Consider the following 19,466-nt stretch of genomic DNA (forward strand, 5'->3'; position numbering starts at 1 on the left):
GTGTGAAGGTGAACGGAAAGGCTGGAGCAACGAACCGCCCTTGCTGTCTCTGCCTTGCCGGTTCCCCTCTCTCCACTGGGATTCTCTGCCTCTAAGCCTATTACAGGGGCTGAGTCACTGGCTTACTGGTGTTCTTCCATGCCGTCCATGGGAGGGGTGCGTCACTTGAGTGGGTTGAGTCACTGATGTGGTCTTCCTGTCTGGGTTGGCGCCCCCCCCCCTTGGGTTGTGCCGTGGCAGAGATCTTTGTGGGCTATACTCTGCCTTGTCTTAGGACGGTAAGTTGGTGGTTGGAGACATCCCTCTAGTGGTGTGGGGGCTGTGCTTTGGCAAAGTGGGTGGGGTTATATCCTGCCTGTTTGGCCCTGTCCGGGGGTATCATCGGATGGGGCCACAGTGTCTTCTGATCCCTCCTGTCTCAGCCTCCAGTATTTATGCTGCAGAAGTTTGTGTCGGGGGGCTAGGGTCAGTCTGTTACATCTGGAGTATTTCTCTTGTCTTATCTGGTGTCCTGTGTGAATTTAAATATGCTCTCTCTAATTCTCTCTTTCTCTCTTTCTTTCTTTCTCACGGAGGACCTGAGCCCTAGGACCATGCCTCAGGACTACCTGGCATGATGACTCCTTGCTGTCCCCAGTCCACCTGGCCGTGCTGCTGCTCCAGTTTCAACTGTTCTGCCTGCGGCTATGGAACCCTGACCTGTTCACCGGACGTGCTACCTGTCCCCGACCTGCTGTTCTCAACTCTCTAGAGACAGCAGGAGCGGTAGAGATACTCTCAAAGATCGGCTATGAAAAAGCCAACTGACACTTACTCTTGGGTTGCTGACTTGTTGCACCCTCGACAACTACTATGATTATTATTATTTGACCATGCTGGTCATTTATGAACATTTTAACATGTTGACCATGTTCTGTTATAATATCCACCCGGCACAGCCAGAAGAGGACTGGCCACCCCTCATAGCCTGGTTCCTCTCTAGGTTTCTTCCTAGGTTTTGGCCTTTCTAGGGAGTTTTTCCTAGGAAGTTTTTCCTAGCCACCGTGCTTCTCTCGCATGCATTGCTTGCTGTTTGGGGTTTCAGGCTGGGTTTCTGTACAGCACTTTGAGATATCAGCTGATGTACGAAGGGCTATATAAATATATATATTTTTTTGTAATATTTGTTTTTATACCAAGGGTGTCCATAAATATCGTACCCCACTGTACTGTGTGTGAGACCTCAGCCGCTATCTATCACCCAGAGCATGCTGTATGTGACACTGGAGAGCGCCTGAGTCGGTTGCCAGATTGGGTATGAATATTCACGTAAAGCTGTCTCTGCTTTTGTGTCTTGTTCCAGCATCAATAACAAACTGCAGCAGCCAGAGGCAGCATCCGGGGTCCTGGAGTACGCCATGAAGCACTTTGGCGAACTGGTAAGTGACTCTTGTCTACAGTCATCTCTACAGTACATGCACTTTAAATTGACACTAGTGTCTCCTTACCTCACCTCCCTCGAACTGCATCCTTAACAAGAAGAAGAGCAGCTTTCAAACAGGTGCTCTACAACATCCTGTGCTCACTTTCCAACACGTGCAGAGGACATCTTCTTCCATGGTCAGTAGCTTTGTATGCAGGAGTAGACATATTGGGCTTTTTCTCCTCCAGTTAATAGTTTAAACAAATATACACTGCTCAAAAAAAATAAAGGGAACACTTAAACAACACAATGTAACTCCAAGTCAATCACACTTCTGTGAAATCAAACTGTCCACTTAGGAAGCAACACTGATTGACAATACATTTCACATGCTGTTGTGCAAATGGAATAGACAACAGGTGGAAATTATAGGCAATTAGCAAGACACCCCCAATAAAGGAGTGGTTCTGCAGGTGGGGACCACAGACCACTTCTCAGTTCCTATGCTTCCTGGCGGATGTTTTGGTCACTTTTGAATGCTGGCGGTGCTTTCACTCTAGTGATAGCATGAGACGGAGTCTACAACCCACACAAGTGGCTCAGGTAGTGCAGCTCATCCATGATGGCACATCAATGCGAGCTGTGGCAAGAAGGTTTGCTGTGTCTGTCAGCATAGTGTCCAGAGCATGGAGGCGCTACCAGGAGACAGGCCAGTACATCAGGAGACGTGGAGGAGGCCGTAGGAGGGCAGCAGCAGGACCGCTACCTCCGCCTTTGTGCAAGGAGGAGCAGGAGAAGCACTGCCAGAGCCCTGCAAAATGACCTCCAGCAGGCCACAAATGTGCATGTGTCTGCTCAAACGGTCAGAAACAGACTCCATGAGGGTGGTATGAGGGCCCGACGTCCACAGGTGGGGGTTGTGCTTACAGCCCAACACCGTGCAGGACGTTTGGCATTTGCCAGAGAACACCAAGATTGGCAAATTCGCCACTGGCGCCCTGTGCTCTTCACAGATGAAAGCAGGTTCGCACTGAGCACGTGACAGAGTCTGGAGACGCCGTGGAGAACGTTCTGCGGCCTGCAACATCCTCCAGCATGACCGGTTTGGCGGTGGGTCAGTCATGGTGTGGGGTGGCATTTCTTTGGGGGGCCGCACAGCCCTCCATGTGCTCGCCAGAGGTAGCCTGACTGCCATTAGGTACCGAGATGAGATCCTCAGACCCCTTGTGAGACCATATGCTGATGCGGTTGGCCCTGGGTTCCTCCTAATGCAAGACAATGCTGGACCTCATGTGGCTGGAGTGTGTCAGCAGTTCCTGCAAGAGGAAGGCATTGATGCTATGGACTGGCCCGCCCGTTCCCCAGACCTGAATCCAATTGAGCACATCTGGGACATCATGTCTCGCTCCATCCACCAACGCCACGTTGCACCACAGACTGTCCAGGAGTTGGCAGATGCTTTAGTCCAGGTCTGGGAGGAGATCCCTCAGGAGACCATCCGCCACCTCATCAGGAGCATGCCCAGGCGTTGTAGGGAGGTCATACAGGCACGTGGAGGCCACACACACTACTGAGCCTCATTTTGACTTGTTTTAAGGACATTACATCAAAGTTGGATCAGCCTGTAGTGTGGTTTTCCACTTTAATTTTGAGTGTGACTCCAAATCCAGACCTCCATGGGTTGATAAATTGGATTTCCATTGATTATTTTTGTGTGATTTTGTTGTCAGCACATTCAACTATGTAAAGAAAAAAGTACTTAATAAGATTATTTCTTTCATTCAGATCTAGGATGTGTTATTTAAGTGTTCCCTTTATTTTTTTGAGCAGTATATTTAAAAAATCACATACCTGATACTATTATTTCTACAATTTTTCCTTAGTCTGCTACGATGGATTGGTGGAGGTTTTGTTCCAAATTGTCAAATGTATTTATGCACCATATCAAAGTCCCTAACTGTAATATTGACTTAACAGTGAAGTTTTAAGACACTTTTATGACTTTAAACACACTATTTGGTCATGTCCCTGTGGGATCGCTTCACATGCCAAGTGGAAAGCCGGCAACATGTGTCACTTTTTCACATTCGTGGCGTCTGTATTTCTATTAATATTCTCAAGTGGTTTTTATAAACCAAACACTATTCTTTATTTTAATTTTTTTTGTCTTGGCCAAGGTTCATTTATCTTCATTGCAGGTGATTTTCAGAGGCTCCTCTGTTATTTTAACTGTGATGCGTAGTACTCCCTGCTGTTATTCCTCAAAGCGTTTCATGTTCTCCAAAGGGACCAGCTCCAGATATGAAATAACATTTTCTAAATAGAGTACATGCCTTGGGAGCCCTCGTCCTGATTTTTCCACACACCGGCGTTCGTACGGTCATGAAAATCCTGGAAAAGTCATGACATTTTAAAATTGTGTTTTCCAGGCCTGGAAAAGCTTTGGAAAAGGATAAAATCAGAGAAGTAATGGAAATTAATTGAATGTATGTTAATTACATTTATTTAGGCACAGCTTTTAAATATTTTATCAATCAAATAAAAATCAACACATCAGAATGACACTTTAGCTCGTCTCGGTTTGCACACATCACCTGCATGTGTGCAAGACAAGTGGGCTGTGGATCAAGGAGAGACATTGCAGCAGCAAGTAGGCCTGTAAAATATGATAGAGAACAGACTAATAACTAGGTAGCCAATTTAAACATATATTGTACCTTCTAGTATACTGTTTATCTATTATTATCATGTATTCATCATGCCGTCCCCAAAAACGTTCCACCAATGAGGCCATACATTCGCGAATGTCATACAAAAGTTGATTCATTTAGACAATTATTTTTGACTAAATTAACAATTCACCTCAGTATTGTATTACTTGAGATTTGGTTCAATCGCGGTGATTCTGATTATGTGAATCAAAATCATTTTTGAATCACGAACAGTAATTTTTGGAAAAAATATTAGATGCAGCCTTTCTTTTGGATAATGTGGCTTCAAAACTTTTTGTAGATACTTCCAGTTTATTTGGGTATCCAATGTACGGGACATTGCAACTCAATAGATACTAGTCAGCCTGCAAAGTAACCACTTCTAAGATAAATATGACTAAACTAGAAAAGGTACATTTCCTGAAGAGAATTTGCGGGCTTGCTTCAGATGAATAAAACGTTTTTTAGCCTACCGTAGCCATTTGATCTTTGATATATTGAATGAACTAATTATTTAAAAATGCATTAAAGCATATTTGGTTGTAATGTAGCGATGTTATACATCAAAGGTTGACAACCATCCTCCAGGAGAGCTAATGGGTGTGCGGGCTTGTATTCCAGTCCCTCTCTAACAAAACACATTTTAGAAATTAGCTGCTCAACCGGACCTTGATAAACTGGCTGTGATGTGTTTGAGTAGGGCTTGATCAAAAGCCTGCACACCCAACTGAGGGTTGACCATGTGTTTTATACAGTTGCCTAACGGGTATAGCTACTTTGTGGGGGGGTTAAGTGCCTTGCACTATGACAGGAGATTGTACATGGGTTCAGAGAGCAGCCTCCCACTATCGATACCACATTACTTACTTTTTTTTATACGTACGTAGAGATGCCACAAATTGTTGGTCATGGAAATTTGGTTAAAACTCATAGAGAAGTCATGGAAAAGTAACACACACAGAGAGAGAAAGGGCTTCTTTGTTAGACTTCTTGATTGTTTCCCCCTATGTGTAGCGTAATTGCACCACGCTGTATAATTCTGCCATTTTACATTTCCCCCTCATTTGATCAGCCCATTGATTTGTGTGTGAGCGCGACCAGTGAATTAAGACACATTTGTTAAGCTCTCCCACGTTTAAAACTAAAACAGAACGAAATAAGTTTGTGGCACTACACTTTGTCTACAAGTTCTACACAACCAGGCCGACAGATCCTGTTATAGTATGTGCCGTTGCATTTTATTTCGTGGCTACTTTTAGCCCAGAGTCCGGGTCTATGGCCGACTGTTTCACAGGTGGTTGCCTGACAAAAGTTCCCTACCGCCTCTTTTTCAAGCTGTAGTTATGTTCTCCATAAAACATTTTCAGAAGTAAAAATTTACAATAAAAGCACCTCGGAGAGCGTTTCCAGGAAACCTTGTTCATGAGGTAAACAGTGAGTAGGGTTTTACGGGGTGTGCAAGGCATCATACTGCGCCCGGTGTTACCTTCTTTGTTTGGCATCCCAGTCAGGCTTATCACCAGGTCGCCAGAGGTCGAGACAGTTCTGCGCATCACTTCCTCCCGAGGTGACAGACATACAGGAAGTCAAGAGAAAGAGGTCATTTGACAACTCAGATGCCTATGTTGGGAATCTCCACTCATGCATTCAGGGTCGTAAAGAGGTGATGACCACTTGTTTTCCATGTATTTTTTATCTCATCATGAGAGTAATTCTGAAAAAATGCATACGTTAGTATACTTTGGAAAGTATATTACAAGTATAGTATATACAGTCAGGTCCACAATTATTGGCACCCTTGATAAAAATGAGCAAAAAATACTGTATATAATAAATAATACAAATACTGATCTACGGTTTATGCTAAATCTTTCCAAATCCTTGATATCCTTCGTCTGTGCTTATTGACTACCTTCAATTCAAACCACAGGGGTTCAAGTCCGAAGACTGATACAGCCATTGCAAAATCTTGATTTTTGTGCTTAATTAACACTAGTGGACGGACGCAAAACAAATATACATTTTTAATTACTCTGCCATTTTTGAAGGTAATTTCCCTCCCCCCTTGCTCAACTTTTCCTGAATAGGTCTATATAACACGCTGTTGTTGTTAGAATCTTAATATCACAAACAGAATGTGTTATAAGCAGTTCTATAAGCAGTTATTTTCCCTGCCCCTCATTCACCGCCAGTCATTCACTGGCAGTCAGCCTGCGCAGCTGATGATGGCCCATGGACACTACATCTAAAACTATATCAATACTAATTTCACGCATATAATAATAGTTGGCCTAAAGATAAGATTAGATTGACAATAGTCTGATGGGTGACAATATCACTTAAATTGAATTGTATATGAAGAATCTGATGAACAGCGCAGCTTAGAATTGACAGGCAGGGAAACGGAGTGCCAAAAAGTCACAAGCAGGTAAGACGTTTTGATGTCTATATAGGAACAGAAAGAGCAGATTCTGCAGTTTCCAAATCACCTATCCTTGCCAAACAACTCTTAAAGATGACCCCTTCAGCTCTATTTCAATATATAACTTCCCGTGATTCCATGCACTTTCCACATGCACTCGCAACACTCAAAGCACAGTCATATATTTAAACTCAAAATATGCCATTCTGTTCTTTTGAAATGCATTTATTTAGTCTCATAATGTTTTTTAAGACCTGCCCTTAACAAATTATTAATTCATTAACTGTCACAGATGTCGTAGTGGAGAGAAGACCAAGGCGCAGCGGGTATGTGGATACTCATATTCTTTTAATGAAAACACGCAAAGCATCCACAGGGAAAACAATAAACAGTACTCACGACGACAGGAACAGTTTGCACCATGGCAGATCCGGGCAGTCGGGCCGCTCTGGCAGCTTCGGGCCGCTCTGGCAGCTCCGGGCAGACGGGCCGCTCTGGCAGCTCCGGGCAGACGGGCCGCTCTGGCAGCTCCGGGCAGACGGGCCGCTCTGGCATCTCCGGGCAGACGGGCCGCTCTGGCATCTCCGGGCAGACGGGCCGCTCTGGCATCTCCGGGCAGACGGGCCGCTCTGGCATCTCCGGGCAGACGGGCCGCTCTGGCCGCTCCTGACTAGCGGGCCGCTCTGGCCGCTCCTGACTGGCGGGCGGCTCTGGCGGCTCCTGACTGGCGGGCGGCTCTGGCGGCTCCTGACTGGGGGGCGGCTCTGGCGGCTCCTGACTGGCGGGCGGCTCTGGCGACTCCTGACTGGCGGGCAGCTCTGGCGACTCCTGACTGGCGGGCAGCTCTGGCGACTCCTGACTGGCGGGCAGCTCTGGCGACTCCTGACTGGCGGGCAGCTCTGGCGACTCCTGACTGGCGGGCAGCTCTGGCGACTCCTGACTGGCGGGCAGCTCTGGCGACTCCTGACTGGCGGGCAGCTCTGGCGACTCCTGACTGGCGGGCAGCTCTGGCGACTCCTGACTGACTGGCGGGCGGCTCTGGCGACTCCTGACTGGCGGGCCGCTCTGGCAGCTCCGGACAGTCGGGCCGCTCTGGCAACTCCGGGCAGTCGGGCCGCTCTGGCAGCTCCGGGCAGTCGGGCCGCTCTGGCATCTCCGGGCAGACGGGCCGCTCTGGCATCTCCGGGCAGACGGGCCGCTCTGGCATCTCCGGGCAGACGGGCGGCTCTGGCATCTCCGGGCAGACGGGCGGCTCTGGCCGCTCCTGACTAGCGGGCGCCTCTGGCCGCTCCTGACTCGCGGGCGGCTCTGGCGACTCCTGGCTGGCGGGCGGGCGGCTCTGGCGACTCCTGGCTGGCGGGCGGGCGGCTCTGGCGACTCCTGACTGGCGGGCAGCTCTGGCGACTCCTGACTGGCGGGCAGCTCTGGCGACTCCTGACTGGTGGGCAGCTCTGGCGACTCCTGACTGGCGGGCAGCTCTGGCGACTCCTGACTGGCGGGCAGCTCTGGCGACTCCTGACTGACTGGCGGGCGGCTCTGGCGACTCCTGACTGGCGGGCAGCTCTGGCAGCTCCGGACAGTCGGGCCGCTCTGGCAACTCCGGGCAGTCGGGCCGCTCTGGCAGCTCCGGGCAGTCGGGCCGCTCTGGCATCTCCGGGCAGACGGGCCGCTCTGGCATCTCCGGGCAGACGGGCCGCTCTGGCATCTCCGGGCAGACGGGCCGCTCTGGCGTCTCCGGGCAGACGGGCAGCTCTGGCGACTCCTGACTGGCGGGCAGCTCTGGCGACTCCTGACTGGCGGGCAGCTCTGGCGACTCCTGACTGGCGGGCAGCTCTGGCGACTCCTGACTGGCGGGCAGCTCTGGCAACTCCTGACTGGCGGGCAGCTCTGGCGACTCCTGACTGGCGGGCAGCTCTGGCGACTCCTGACTGACTGGCGGGCGGCTCTGGCGACTCCTGACTGGCGGGCAGCTCTGGCGACTCCTGACTGGCGGGCAGCTCTGGCGACTCCTGACTGGCGGGCAGCTCTGGCGACTCCTGACTGACTGGCGGGCAGCTCTGGCAGCTCCGGGCAGTCGGGCCGCTCTGGCAACTCCGGGAAGTCGGGCCGCTCTGGCAACTCCGGGCAGTCGGGCCGCTCTGGCATCTCCGGGCAGACGGGCCGCTCTGGCATCTCCGGGCAGACGGGCCGCTCTGGCATCTCCGGGCAGACGGGCCGCTCTGGCATCTCCGGGCAGACGGGCCGCTCTGGCATCTCCGGGCAGACGGGCCGCTCTGGCCGCTCCTGACTAGCGGGCGGCTCTGACCGCTCCTGACTGGCGGGCGGCTCTGGCGGCTCCTGGCTGGCGGGCGGCTCTGGCGACTCCTGACTGGCGGGCGGCTCTGGCGACTCCTGACTGGCGGGCGGCTCTGGCGACTCCTGACTGGCGGGCGGCTCTGGCGACTCCTGACTGGCGGGCGGCTCTGGCGACTCCTGACTGGCGGGCGGCTCTGGCGACTCCTGACTGGCGGGCAGCTCTGGCGACTCCTGACTGGCGGGCGGCTCTGGCGACTCCTGACTGGCGGGCGGCTCTGGCGACTCCTGACTGGCGGGCGGCTCTGGCGACTCCTGACTGGCGGGCGGCTCTGGCGACTCCTGACTGGCGGGCGGCTCTGGCGACTCCTGACTGGCGGGCAGCTCTGGCGACTCCTGACTGGGGGCAGCTCTGGCGACTCCTGACTGGGGGCAGCTCTGGCGACTCCTGACTGACTGGCGGGCGGCTCTGGCGACTCCTGACTGACTGGCGGGCGGCTCTGGCGACTCCTGACTGACTGGCGGGCGGCTCTGGCGACTCCTGACTGACTGGCGGGCGGCTCTGGCGACTCCTGACCGGCGGGCGGCTCTGGCGACTCCTGACCGGCGGGCGGCTCTGGCGACTCCTGACCGGCGGGCAGCTCTGGCGACTCCTGACCGGCGGGCAGCTCTGGCGACTCCTGACCGGCGGGCAGCTCTGGCGACTCCTGACCGGCGGGCAGCTCTGGCGACTCCTGACCGGCGGGCAGCTCTGGCGACTCCTGACCGGCGGGCAGCTCTGGCGACTCCTGACCGGCGGGCAGCTCTGGCGACTCCTGACCGGCGGGCAGCTCTGGCGACTCCTGACCGGCGGGCAGCTCTGGCGACTCCTGACCGGCGGTCAGCTCTGGCGACTCTTGCCTGGCGAGGCTGGGCTGACGCACTAGACGCCTGATGCGTGGGGCTGGTACCCGACGAGCGGGGTACTGTGCCTACCGGCTTGAAAATTCCAGGCCTCACCACAGCCCCAACCCCAAAGCACGGGACCTGTCCAGTCTGTCTCTGCCCTACAAGGGTACGGGGAGCTGGCCTGGGGCTCCAATATCGCCCCGCCAAACAGCCCTTGTGCCCCCCCAAAAAATTTTATTGGGGCTGCCTCTCGAGTTCCCTTAGCTCCCTTAACTTGTCCTCACAGAATCTTCACTCCTTCTGCCAAGTCCATCCATCCACGCTGTTCTCCTGTGGCTCCCTCCTCTTCCGCTGCTTGGTCCTTTTGTGGTGGGTAGTTCTGTCACAGATGTCGTAGTGGTGAGAAGACCAAGGCGCAGCGGGTATGTGGATACTCATATTCTTTTAATGAAAACACGCAAAGCATCCACAGGGAAAACAATAAACAGTACTCACGACGACAGGAACAGTTTGCAGGCATACAAACGCAGTGCAAAAACAACTACCCACAACCCCAAAGAAAAACACACTACTATATAGGACTCCCAATCCAAGGCAACTCAACACACCTGCCTTCAATTGGGAGTCCAATCACCAACACAACACTTAACACACAAAAACCCTGCCACGTCCTGACCAAAACTAATACAATTGCTCCCTCTGCTGGTCAGGACGTGACATTAACTCTGTGATTGTTTATTTAATGGATTTTAACCCTTTAATTGTGTTGTTTTAGTGGTTTTTAATTTTAATTACATAAACTAATGAAAATTCTATTGTGTTCTTTGAAATACATTTTCTTTCATATTCTAATGTTCCTTAAGAAATTAATAAATACAGCCAAGTTATTATTTTAGCAAGAGCATATATGAAATGTATTTATGAGAATGTTAAAATGTCCAAAAGAGACTCACCATTGGCTCGAAGAGGGGTCCTTCGAGGCCAGGCTTTTCTAGTGTTAACCATTTCTTTGTGTGTTTTGATGTGTAGGGTTGTGTGTTTGTCAACACAGCCATGCCAATATATCATTTTACATGATGTGCCATTGCTTTTTATTAAGAGGCTACTTTTAGCCCCAAGTCCGGTTCTAAGGCCTCCGACTATTTCACACTTGGTTGCCTGACTAAAGTGCCCTACCGTCTGTCTTTTTTGAGCCGTAATTATGTTCTCCATAAAACATTTTCAGAAGTAAAAGCACCTTGGAGAGCGCTTCCAGGAAACCTTGTTTATAAGGTAAACAGTGAGTAGCGTTTATGGGGTGAGAGAAGCAGAAGATTGCGCCCGGTGGCACCTTCTTTATTTGGCATCCCAGTCAGGCTTATCACCAGTTCGCAAGAGGTCGAGACATGCCTATGGTGGGAATCTCCACTCATGCGTTCAGTGTCATAAAGAGGGTGGCTTGATGACCACTTGTTTTCCATGTATTTTTATCTCATAATTTGGGCATTAGCGTTTAGTAGAAATAAGTCATTCTGAAAAAATCCATACAGTAGTATACTTTGGAAAGTATAGGACAAGTATAGTATATATAGTCATGTCCATTAATAAAGATGAGCAAAAGGTTATACAAAACTGTGTCACGGTTGTCGTTGGGAAAGGAGGACCAAAATGCAGCAGGATTGTGGATGCTCATCTTGATGTTTTATTTAACTCAAAAATACGAACACCAAAATAACAAACAACGAACTCACGATCAACACAACAGTCTTGTAAGGCTTACTCACGCTAGACAAGAAACAGGCAAAACAAGAAACAATCTCCCACAAAATACAAACCCACACACACCCTAATATATAGGACTCTCAATCAAAGGCAAAGAGACAACACCTGCCTTCAATTGAGAGTCCCAACCCCAATTAACTAAACATAGAAACAAATTCACTAGACAAAACATAGAAATACATGAATATGACACAGTGCCCAAAAACCCCGGAATACATAAATCAAATGCCCTTCTACAAAAACCACCACCCCGAACCACATAAAACAAATACCCTCTGCCACGTCCTGACCAAACTACAATAACAATTAACCCTTATACTGGTCAGGACGTGACACTATGAAAATATAAATAATAATATTATATTTTATACTAATGCAATTGCTCAGAAAAATAGATTTTATTAAAGAAGTTTAAAAAAAAATCTCAGTAAGATAAGGGTCAAAATGATTGGCACCCCTGTTTTCAATAAAATCAACATTTTGCATTGGCCATCTGTCTCTAGACTTCATCCCCATTGAAACCTATGGTTTGAATTAAAGGGGGCAGTCCATAAGAACAGATTAAGGATATCAAGGATCTGGAATGAGTCTGTATGGTGGAATGGGGTATTCTTGTAAGGAGGAATTGGGAGTTCCTCCCAATGTGTTCTCCAATCTCATAAAACATTTACAAAAAGGCTCAGTCACGTTATCCTCGCAATGTGAGGTATTGAAAACAGGGGTGCCAATAATTTTGAACCCCTATCTTAAAAACATGTTACTAATTAAACAATCACTTTCTCTAAGCAATTGTATTAGTATAAAATAATATAATTTCACCCTTTTTTTGTTGCATACCATATATCTCAATATTTGTATAATTTGTTTTTTTAGCCTCGTCTTTATCAAGGGTGCCAGTAATTTTGGACCTGACTGTCCAGTGTAGGTCTTGCTTTAGCCCTGAGCAGATAGAAATCAGATGCAGTTTTAAACGGAACAAAAACAATCATCACATCCTCATGTATGCATTCAGATGGCCGTACACCGCAAGCAAGAATCATCTTATAGTATAGTTAGTATATCGGATAGATAATTATCAAAAGTCATTCGCACCACCTGGTTGTGTTGTTTAACAGGAAATCCAGTCTATAGAAAAGTGTGGGGTTATACGTACATCTTTGTGGTCATACGATCGAAACGTTGTCAATAAAGCGGTGAATTGGGAGCTTTAACAGTGTTTGGGCCTTCTTGTTCCTGAACAGGAAATCCAGGCCACCTGGTATGAGAAGCTCCACGAGTGGGAGGACGCTCTGGTGGCGTACGACAAGAAGATCGACATCAACAAGGATGACCCTGAGCTGATCCTGGGGCGCATGCGCTGCTTGGAGGCCCTGGGCGAATGGTGAGTCACAACACCTTGGAGTCACGTTGGACAATTGTGTCTGTGTTCTGTCTCTCCTCAATGTCAATCAAAGGGGAGTTTTTTGGAGGCAACCCCTTTTGTGTCGACCTAGGTGTAGGCCTAAGTGTCTTTCCATTCACTGTTAGGTGCTGTGTTAAATACTATAGAGGGAAAGTCTGGTCTACTCAGGAACTTTAATGCTCTGTCATGATATAATGTAATCTCAGGTGACATTACAGCTGTCATATCGTGTTACGATTGTGAAGGCAACTTTTTTGGAGCGAGTGTTGCTCACCGTATTTCTCACCTTATTGAAAAAGTTGCCTTCAATGGAGTAATAAATAGCCGTTTGAGATGTGTACTCCTTGTGAGTGTAATGGAGAAGGACAGGGTCTGTGACAGAGAAGATTGGCCGGGAGCAGACCCGTCCCCGACTCTTTGTACTTGCTCACGACCGCTCCTGCAGTATGTACTAATGGAATCTGACATTGGGCTTCTTTGATGACTGGGCGTGAAGCGACGGGGGAAAAAGTCAATAGTTTCCTCTAACGAGAGCCTGGTAGTATTACAGGAAAGTGTGCGAGGACAGTCAGTCCAGGCCAGTTCGTGACTGGGCCTGTTGGTTCGGTACACTGAAACACTCAACCACAGCTCCAGGCAGCCAGCTCCAAGATTCAACTCAACAACGCTCTCTCTCTCTCTTTCTGTCTGTCTCATGCTCTCTCTCTCTCCCTCTTTGTTTCTTGTGCTCTCTCACTCGCTCTCCCCTCCTCCATCCTTCCTTCCTTCCCTCCCTCTCCACAGGTGATTCAACTTATTTTCTGTATAAATGCCTTCAAGGAGCAAAGCTGCTGGGAAGGAAATCACACAATGTTAGAACAGTTTGAAGAAATGTGGACCGTCCCGGAGTTTGTGAAGCTAACCAGACAACGATTAGCTTATGTAACCGTCTGTGCTGCGCCATCATTGTATACCCCTGATGATATTCTCTTTGTACAAGAACATGATTCAAGTGAGAGAAATGGGAAAACTGACAGAATTACATAACAATTGACTGTCATTACTTTACATTACTTCAGGATAGCAGTCTGGGGGGAATACATTGTTTCCAGCTAAGGAAAAGAAGAGTATCTACCGTGAGTACACATAAATGACAGTGCAGTCCTTTGTTCTACAACCCCATGAGCGATGAGTCAGTCCATACGGTTGTATTTAACTCGTCTAATCCAACTTTATTTGTCACATGCGCCGAATACAACAAGTGTAGACCTTACCGTGAAGTGCTTACTTACAAGCCCTTAACCAACAGTGCCGTTCAAGAAGAGTCAAGAAAATATTTACCAAATAAACTAAAGTAAAAAATTATAAAAAGTAACACAGTAAAATAACAATAACGAGGCTATGTACAGGGGGCACCGGTACCGAGTCAGTGTGCGGGGGTACAGGTTAGTTGAGGTAATTTGTACATGTAGGTAGGGGTGAAGTGACTATGCACTGATAATAAAGAGTGAGTAGCAGCAGTGTACAAAACCAATTGTGGGGGGGGGTCAATGTAAATAGTCTGGTGGCCATTTGATTAATTGTTCAGCAGTCTTATTATAGCTTGGGGGTAGAAGCTGTTAAGAAGCCTTTTGGTCCTAGACTTGGCACTCCGGTACTGCTTGCCATGCAGTAGCAGAGAAAACAGTCTATGACTTGGGTGACTGAAGTCTCTGACGATTTTATGGTCTTTCCTCTGACACCGCCTATTATATAGGTCCTGGATGGCAGGAAGCTTGGCCCCAGTGATGTACTGGGCCGTATGCGCTACCCTCTGTATCACCTTGCGGTCAGTTGCCATACCAGGCGGTGATGCAACCGGTCAGGATGCTCTCGATGGTGCGGCTGTAGAACTTTTTGAGGATCTGGGAACCCATGCCAAATCTTTTCAGTCTCCTGACAGGGAAAAGGTTTTGTCGTGCCCTCTTCATGACTGTCTTGGTGTGTTTGGACCATGATAGTTCGTTGGTAATGCGGACACCAAGGAACTTGAAACTCTCAAACCGCTCCACAACAGCCCCGTCGATGTTAATGGGGGCCTGTTCGGCCCTCCTTTTCCTGTAGTCCACAATCAGCTCCTTTGTCTTGCTTACATTGAGGGAGAGATTGTTGTCCTGGCACCACACTGCCAGTTCTCGGACCTCCTCCCTATAGGCTGCCTCATCGTTGTCGGTGATCAGGCCTAGCACTGTTGTGTCGTCAGCAAACTTAATGATGGTGTTGGAGTCGTGTTTGGCCACGCAGTCATGGGTGAACAGGGAGTACAGGAGGGGACTAAGTACCCACCCCTGAGGGGCCCCCGTGTTGAGGATCAGCGTGACAGATGTGTTGTTGGCTACCCTTACCACATGGGGCTGCCTGTCAGGAAGTCCAGGATCCAGTTGCAGAGGGAGGTGTTTAGTCCCAGGGTCCTTAGGTTAGTGATGAGCCTTGTGGGTACTATGGTGTTGAACGCTGAGCTGCAGTCAATGAACAGCATTCTCACATAGGTGTTCCTTTTGTCCAGGTGGGAAAGGGCAGTGTGGAGTGCGATTGAGATTGCATCATCTGTGGATCTGTTGGGGCGGTATGCGAATTGGAGTGGGTCTAGGGTATCCTGGAGGATGCTGTTGATGTGAAGCATGAACAGCCTTTCAAAGCACTTCATGGCTACCGACGTGAGTGCTACGGGGCAGTCATCATTTAGGCAGGTTACCTTCGTTTCCTTGGGCACAGGGACTATGGTGGTCTGCTTGAAACATGTAGGTATTAAAGACTCAGTCAGGGAGAGGTTGAAAATGTTTGTGAAGATACTTGCTAGTTGGTCCTCGCATGCTTTGAGTACACATCCTGGTAATCCGTCTGGCCCCGCGGCTTTGTGAATGTTGACCTGTTTAAAGGTCTTGCTCACATCAGCTACTGAAAGCGTTATCACACAGTCATCCAGAACAGCTGGTGCTCTCGTAAATGCTTCAGTGTTGCTTGCCTCGAAGTGAGCATTAAAGGCATTCAGCTCGTCTGGTAGGCTTGTGTCACTGGGCAGCTCGCGTCACTGGGCAGCTCGCGTCTGAGTTTCCCTTTGTAGTCCGTAATAGTTTTCAAGCCCTGCCACATCCGACGAGCGTCAGAGCCGGTGTAGTAGAATTCAATTTTAATCCTGTGTTGATGCTTTGCTTGTTTGATTGTTCGTCTGAGGGCATAGCAGGATTTCTTATAAGCGTCTGGATTAGTGTCCCGCTCCTTGAAACAGGCAGCTCTAGCCTTTAGCTCGATGCATGGCTTCTGGTTGGGTTATGTACGTACGGTCACTGTGGGGACGATGTCGTCGATGCACTTATTGATGAAGCCGATGACTGAGGTGGTGTACTCCTCAATGCCATTAGATGAATCCTGGAACATATTCCAGTCTGTGCTAGCAAAACAGTCCTGTAGAGTAGCATCTGAGTCATCAGCTCATTCAAAGTAAATAAGTGACCCAAAAGGGCTCCAACCTACTTTTAAGATGATCACAATTGCCTATTCAATGCAAAGCATAGCCCGACTGTCTGTCTCAATACAGTGTTTAGTGTTTATTCCATTTAAAGAATGGTAAACCCTGAAGAAGGCAGTGTGTGCTGAAACGTTGGTGTATTATCCATCATTGGGAGTAGAGTGTGCGACGTTCTTCATTTTTTCATAAGTTTACTGTTCCGTTAGTCAGCACCTCTGCAGCTTTTTTGGGTGGGCATCAATTCATGCTTTTTGCTAGTTTTATTCTATTTCCATGTTCCTTTACTGTTTGGCAAGGTTACCACAGACTAAATGAATGATCAGGCATTTGTGCTCACACTCCGCTCTATACCAAAACAAAGTACCAAGAAATAATGTCTGTCTTCAATTTCCCTCTATTTATTTTTAGATTAATTCCAGGTGGAATTTACCTCCATTGAGTTGAGTGATGGGCTGCTGAGTCATCCGATAGCCGTAGCACTTTCTGTTATGCCCTTGACAACGGAGCGTTATGCTACGTGAGGCATGCAGGGCTGTAGCACACTGGGGCTTTGTGGTGTTCTAACCCCCCTATTATTATGCATTTGCTGGGGAACCACTTCATATCTACCAGATACAAAACTGTCTGACTCACCCCATCTAATCTGTTGCCACACTCATCCAATGTTCTTACCCCTGCAAACGTGTACAAGCACTGTGGGTTCCACCCATATGGAGCCGGGTGAAGACACTCGGTCACACGCAGTGCTGGTTGTACGTTTTGTCCCGGTTGAGTTCAAATCGGAGGGAACATTAGTATTAGTTTGTTTACAGTGATATCTGATATGACCAGGACCGTGGTCACAGGCTGGCTGGATCATGTTTACCAGGGAATAAAAAAAGGTAGACTCAGTGAGTTCTCAGTGAAGCTGAGCATCCATTCAGCTATGTCCCCTTCTCTTTTCATTCCGTGCCAGTCCCGCGGGCTTTACTGGTCAATGAACAAATCAAATGGGGTTTGGTGGTGGAAAATGGAAACATTTTACTGTAAAGATTTCATTTGACACTTAGCCGAGTCTTGTCTTTCAGTGTTTCCCCTATATTAATTTAGTAGAGGCGGGCCGCCGCCACTCCCAAAAAATATGTAAAAAGAAAATAACCCAAAATCTGTTTAAAATTAAACCACTAAAACCAGATATAAAGTATATAGAAAAGATAATGGAGCTATATCTTTTTTAATAAGATCATCTTTGAGAACGAACAACCACCATATCCAGAATCTAAAATTCCAAAAGTGTTATGGCTTTGATTATGTTATAATATTTAAGTCACTCAGATAGCATACATGGCCTAAATGTTCCTAGAATGGCAGGAAATTTGCTTTAAAACTTCACAATTTCTCTCAGCACCATGACAAAATGTGTACAATTGCAGGAAATTAGCAACATTTTGCGTCTGCCGCCAAGAGGATGGCCTCTAAAATATTTTGTCACTTAACTCTTCCTAAAGCAGTCGCGTGTGTTTGCGTGTGTGCGTCTGTGTATCAGGGTTCAGTCGCCAAAAATATAGCGGGTCTGCAAACAAACATATGTAGCAAAGAATTCACCATATTTGAAATGATTTTCATTGCACAGGGGCCAGTTGCACCAGCAGTGCTGTGAGGAGTGGACTCTGGTCACTGAGGATACGCAGGCCAAGATGGCACGGATGGCAGCCGCTGCAGCCTGGGGTCTAGGTAAGAGCTCTCACTCAACCAGCATCAGCCTTTTTACAAAATGCTTCAAATTACTATAGCAATCATATTGCTTTATGACTACTTTAATAATTCAATCCAATAACTATTACAAACCTATTATAAAATGGTTTGACCAAAGCAGACCCATTTTATAGATAATGGTTTATGAAGGTACCGTGTGCAGATTTGTGTTTTCCTGTATTTGATATACTATAGTCACAATAATGTCATTGATGAAATTCAATACAGCTAGCAAATCAATCAATAGTTCTATTGTCCCAATTGGGAAATGTGTAGTGAAGTCGGGGTTACAACAATAAAAACAACATTAAAAACAGTGACAACCATACAGCAGATATAAAATGCAGTAAATGGCAAGACCGGTTTGAGTATTGAAATACTAAAGTAAGAGCAGTTATTGTGAAAATGACCAGCAACAAATTGACATCATTTAATATGCAGATGCCTGTACATTCAAAAAGCAATTGGTACATAAGAACAGTGGACACATTTCAGAACGCAATGTTGTTCGCCACACCTCTGCCACCGAGCTCTTCTGGGAGCGCTATACGGTAAGCGGGCTTCCATTTTCTCTGACTGGCAGGAACTGAAGCCAGGCCGTAATGATAACGGCGACAGCTCGACCATCCGTATGGGAATGCATCCACCCATAAGTAACCATATCATAATGTTCTATGGTGGAGAAAAACACTACCTCAGCTTACACCCAGTCTATTTTCTGATCAAGACCACGCGTACTGTTTATGGAGCCCAGGAAGCCTATGGCTTCATTACTTTAGAACCTGATCCGTAAGCCCAACACAGTACTCAGCCACTGGCCCCCATGCACCCCATAAATGCCCAAACACTGACTGCAGTCTGAGGAAACATAAGCATTCATTTCCTGGTTGCTAAAATTCTAATAGTTGCCATAATTTCAATTTGTGACAAAACAATCAAGTTAAGTGTGGAGAATCCTTTTTCCGTCTATACCGCTGTGAAATATCTTTTCCATATTAAAAAGTGTTTTCAGCTGTTTGAACGTGGTGTACAAAACCGAAAGTAAAAGACGGAAAAACCCAAGTACGGGAAGCATGGAAATAGTGCACATAGAACAGATCTACCGCTTCTTAGACTTACTTTCAATTAGAGTGACATATCTATAACTCAAATGTCTGTGAATTTGGTCTGGGTCGCCCAAAAAGTTACATATTGCAGCCTTAAATAATAATAATTATGATGTATGGTTTTTCTTGATTCATTACATATCTGGCTGATATTAGGACTTATAAATAAGTCGCTATAATTGAACCCTTAGCACTGAATTCAGACTTTTATTAATGTCTTGAGGAAACATTTTTATATTACACTATTTTGGGCTATCATTT

The 19,466-nt window shown here is 47.6% G+C and overlaps 1 protein-coding gene across 2 annotated transcripts in view; it reads left to right on the forward strand.

The window, feature by feature from the left end:
- The window catches only part of mtor (mechanistic target of rapamycin kinase), a 140,847-nt gene that overhangs the window by 76,150 nt on the left and 45,231 nt on the right, over window positions 1–19,466 (forward strand). For both annotated transcript variants that reach the window (XM_029719753.1, XM_029719754.1), the window contains exons 29-31: window positions 1,343–1,418; window positions 12,718–12,857; window positions 17,978–18,078. In XM_029719753.1, coding sequence (XP_029575613.1) covers window positions 1,343–1,418; window positions 12,718–12,857; window positions 17,978–18,078 — 317 coding nt within the window. The remainder of the gene's footprint in view (window positions 1–1,342; window positions 1,419–12,717; window positions 12,858–17,977; window positions 18,079–19,466) is intronic.

The sequence above is a fragment of the Salmo trutta genome, chromosome 28 (genome assembly GCF_901001165.1).
Source record: "Salmo trutta chromosome 28, fSalTru1.1, whole genome shotgun sequence".
In the NCBI taxonomy this organism is placed as follows: Eukaryota; Metazoa; Chordata; class Actinopteri; order Salmoniformes; family Salmonidae; genus Salmo; species Salmo trutta.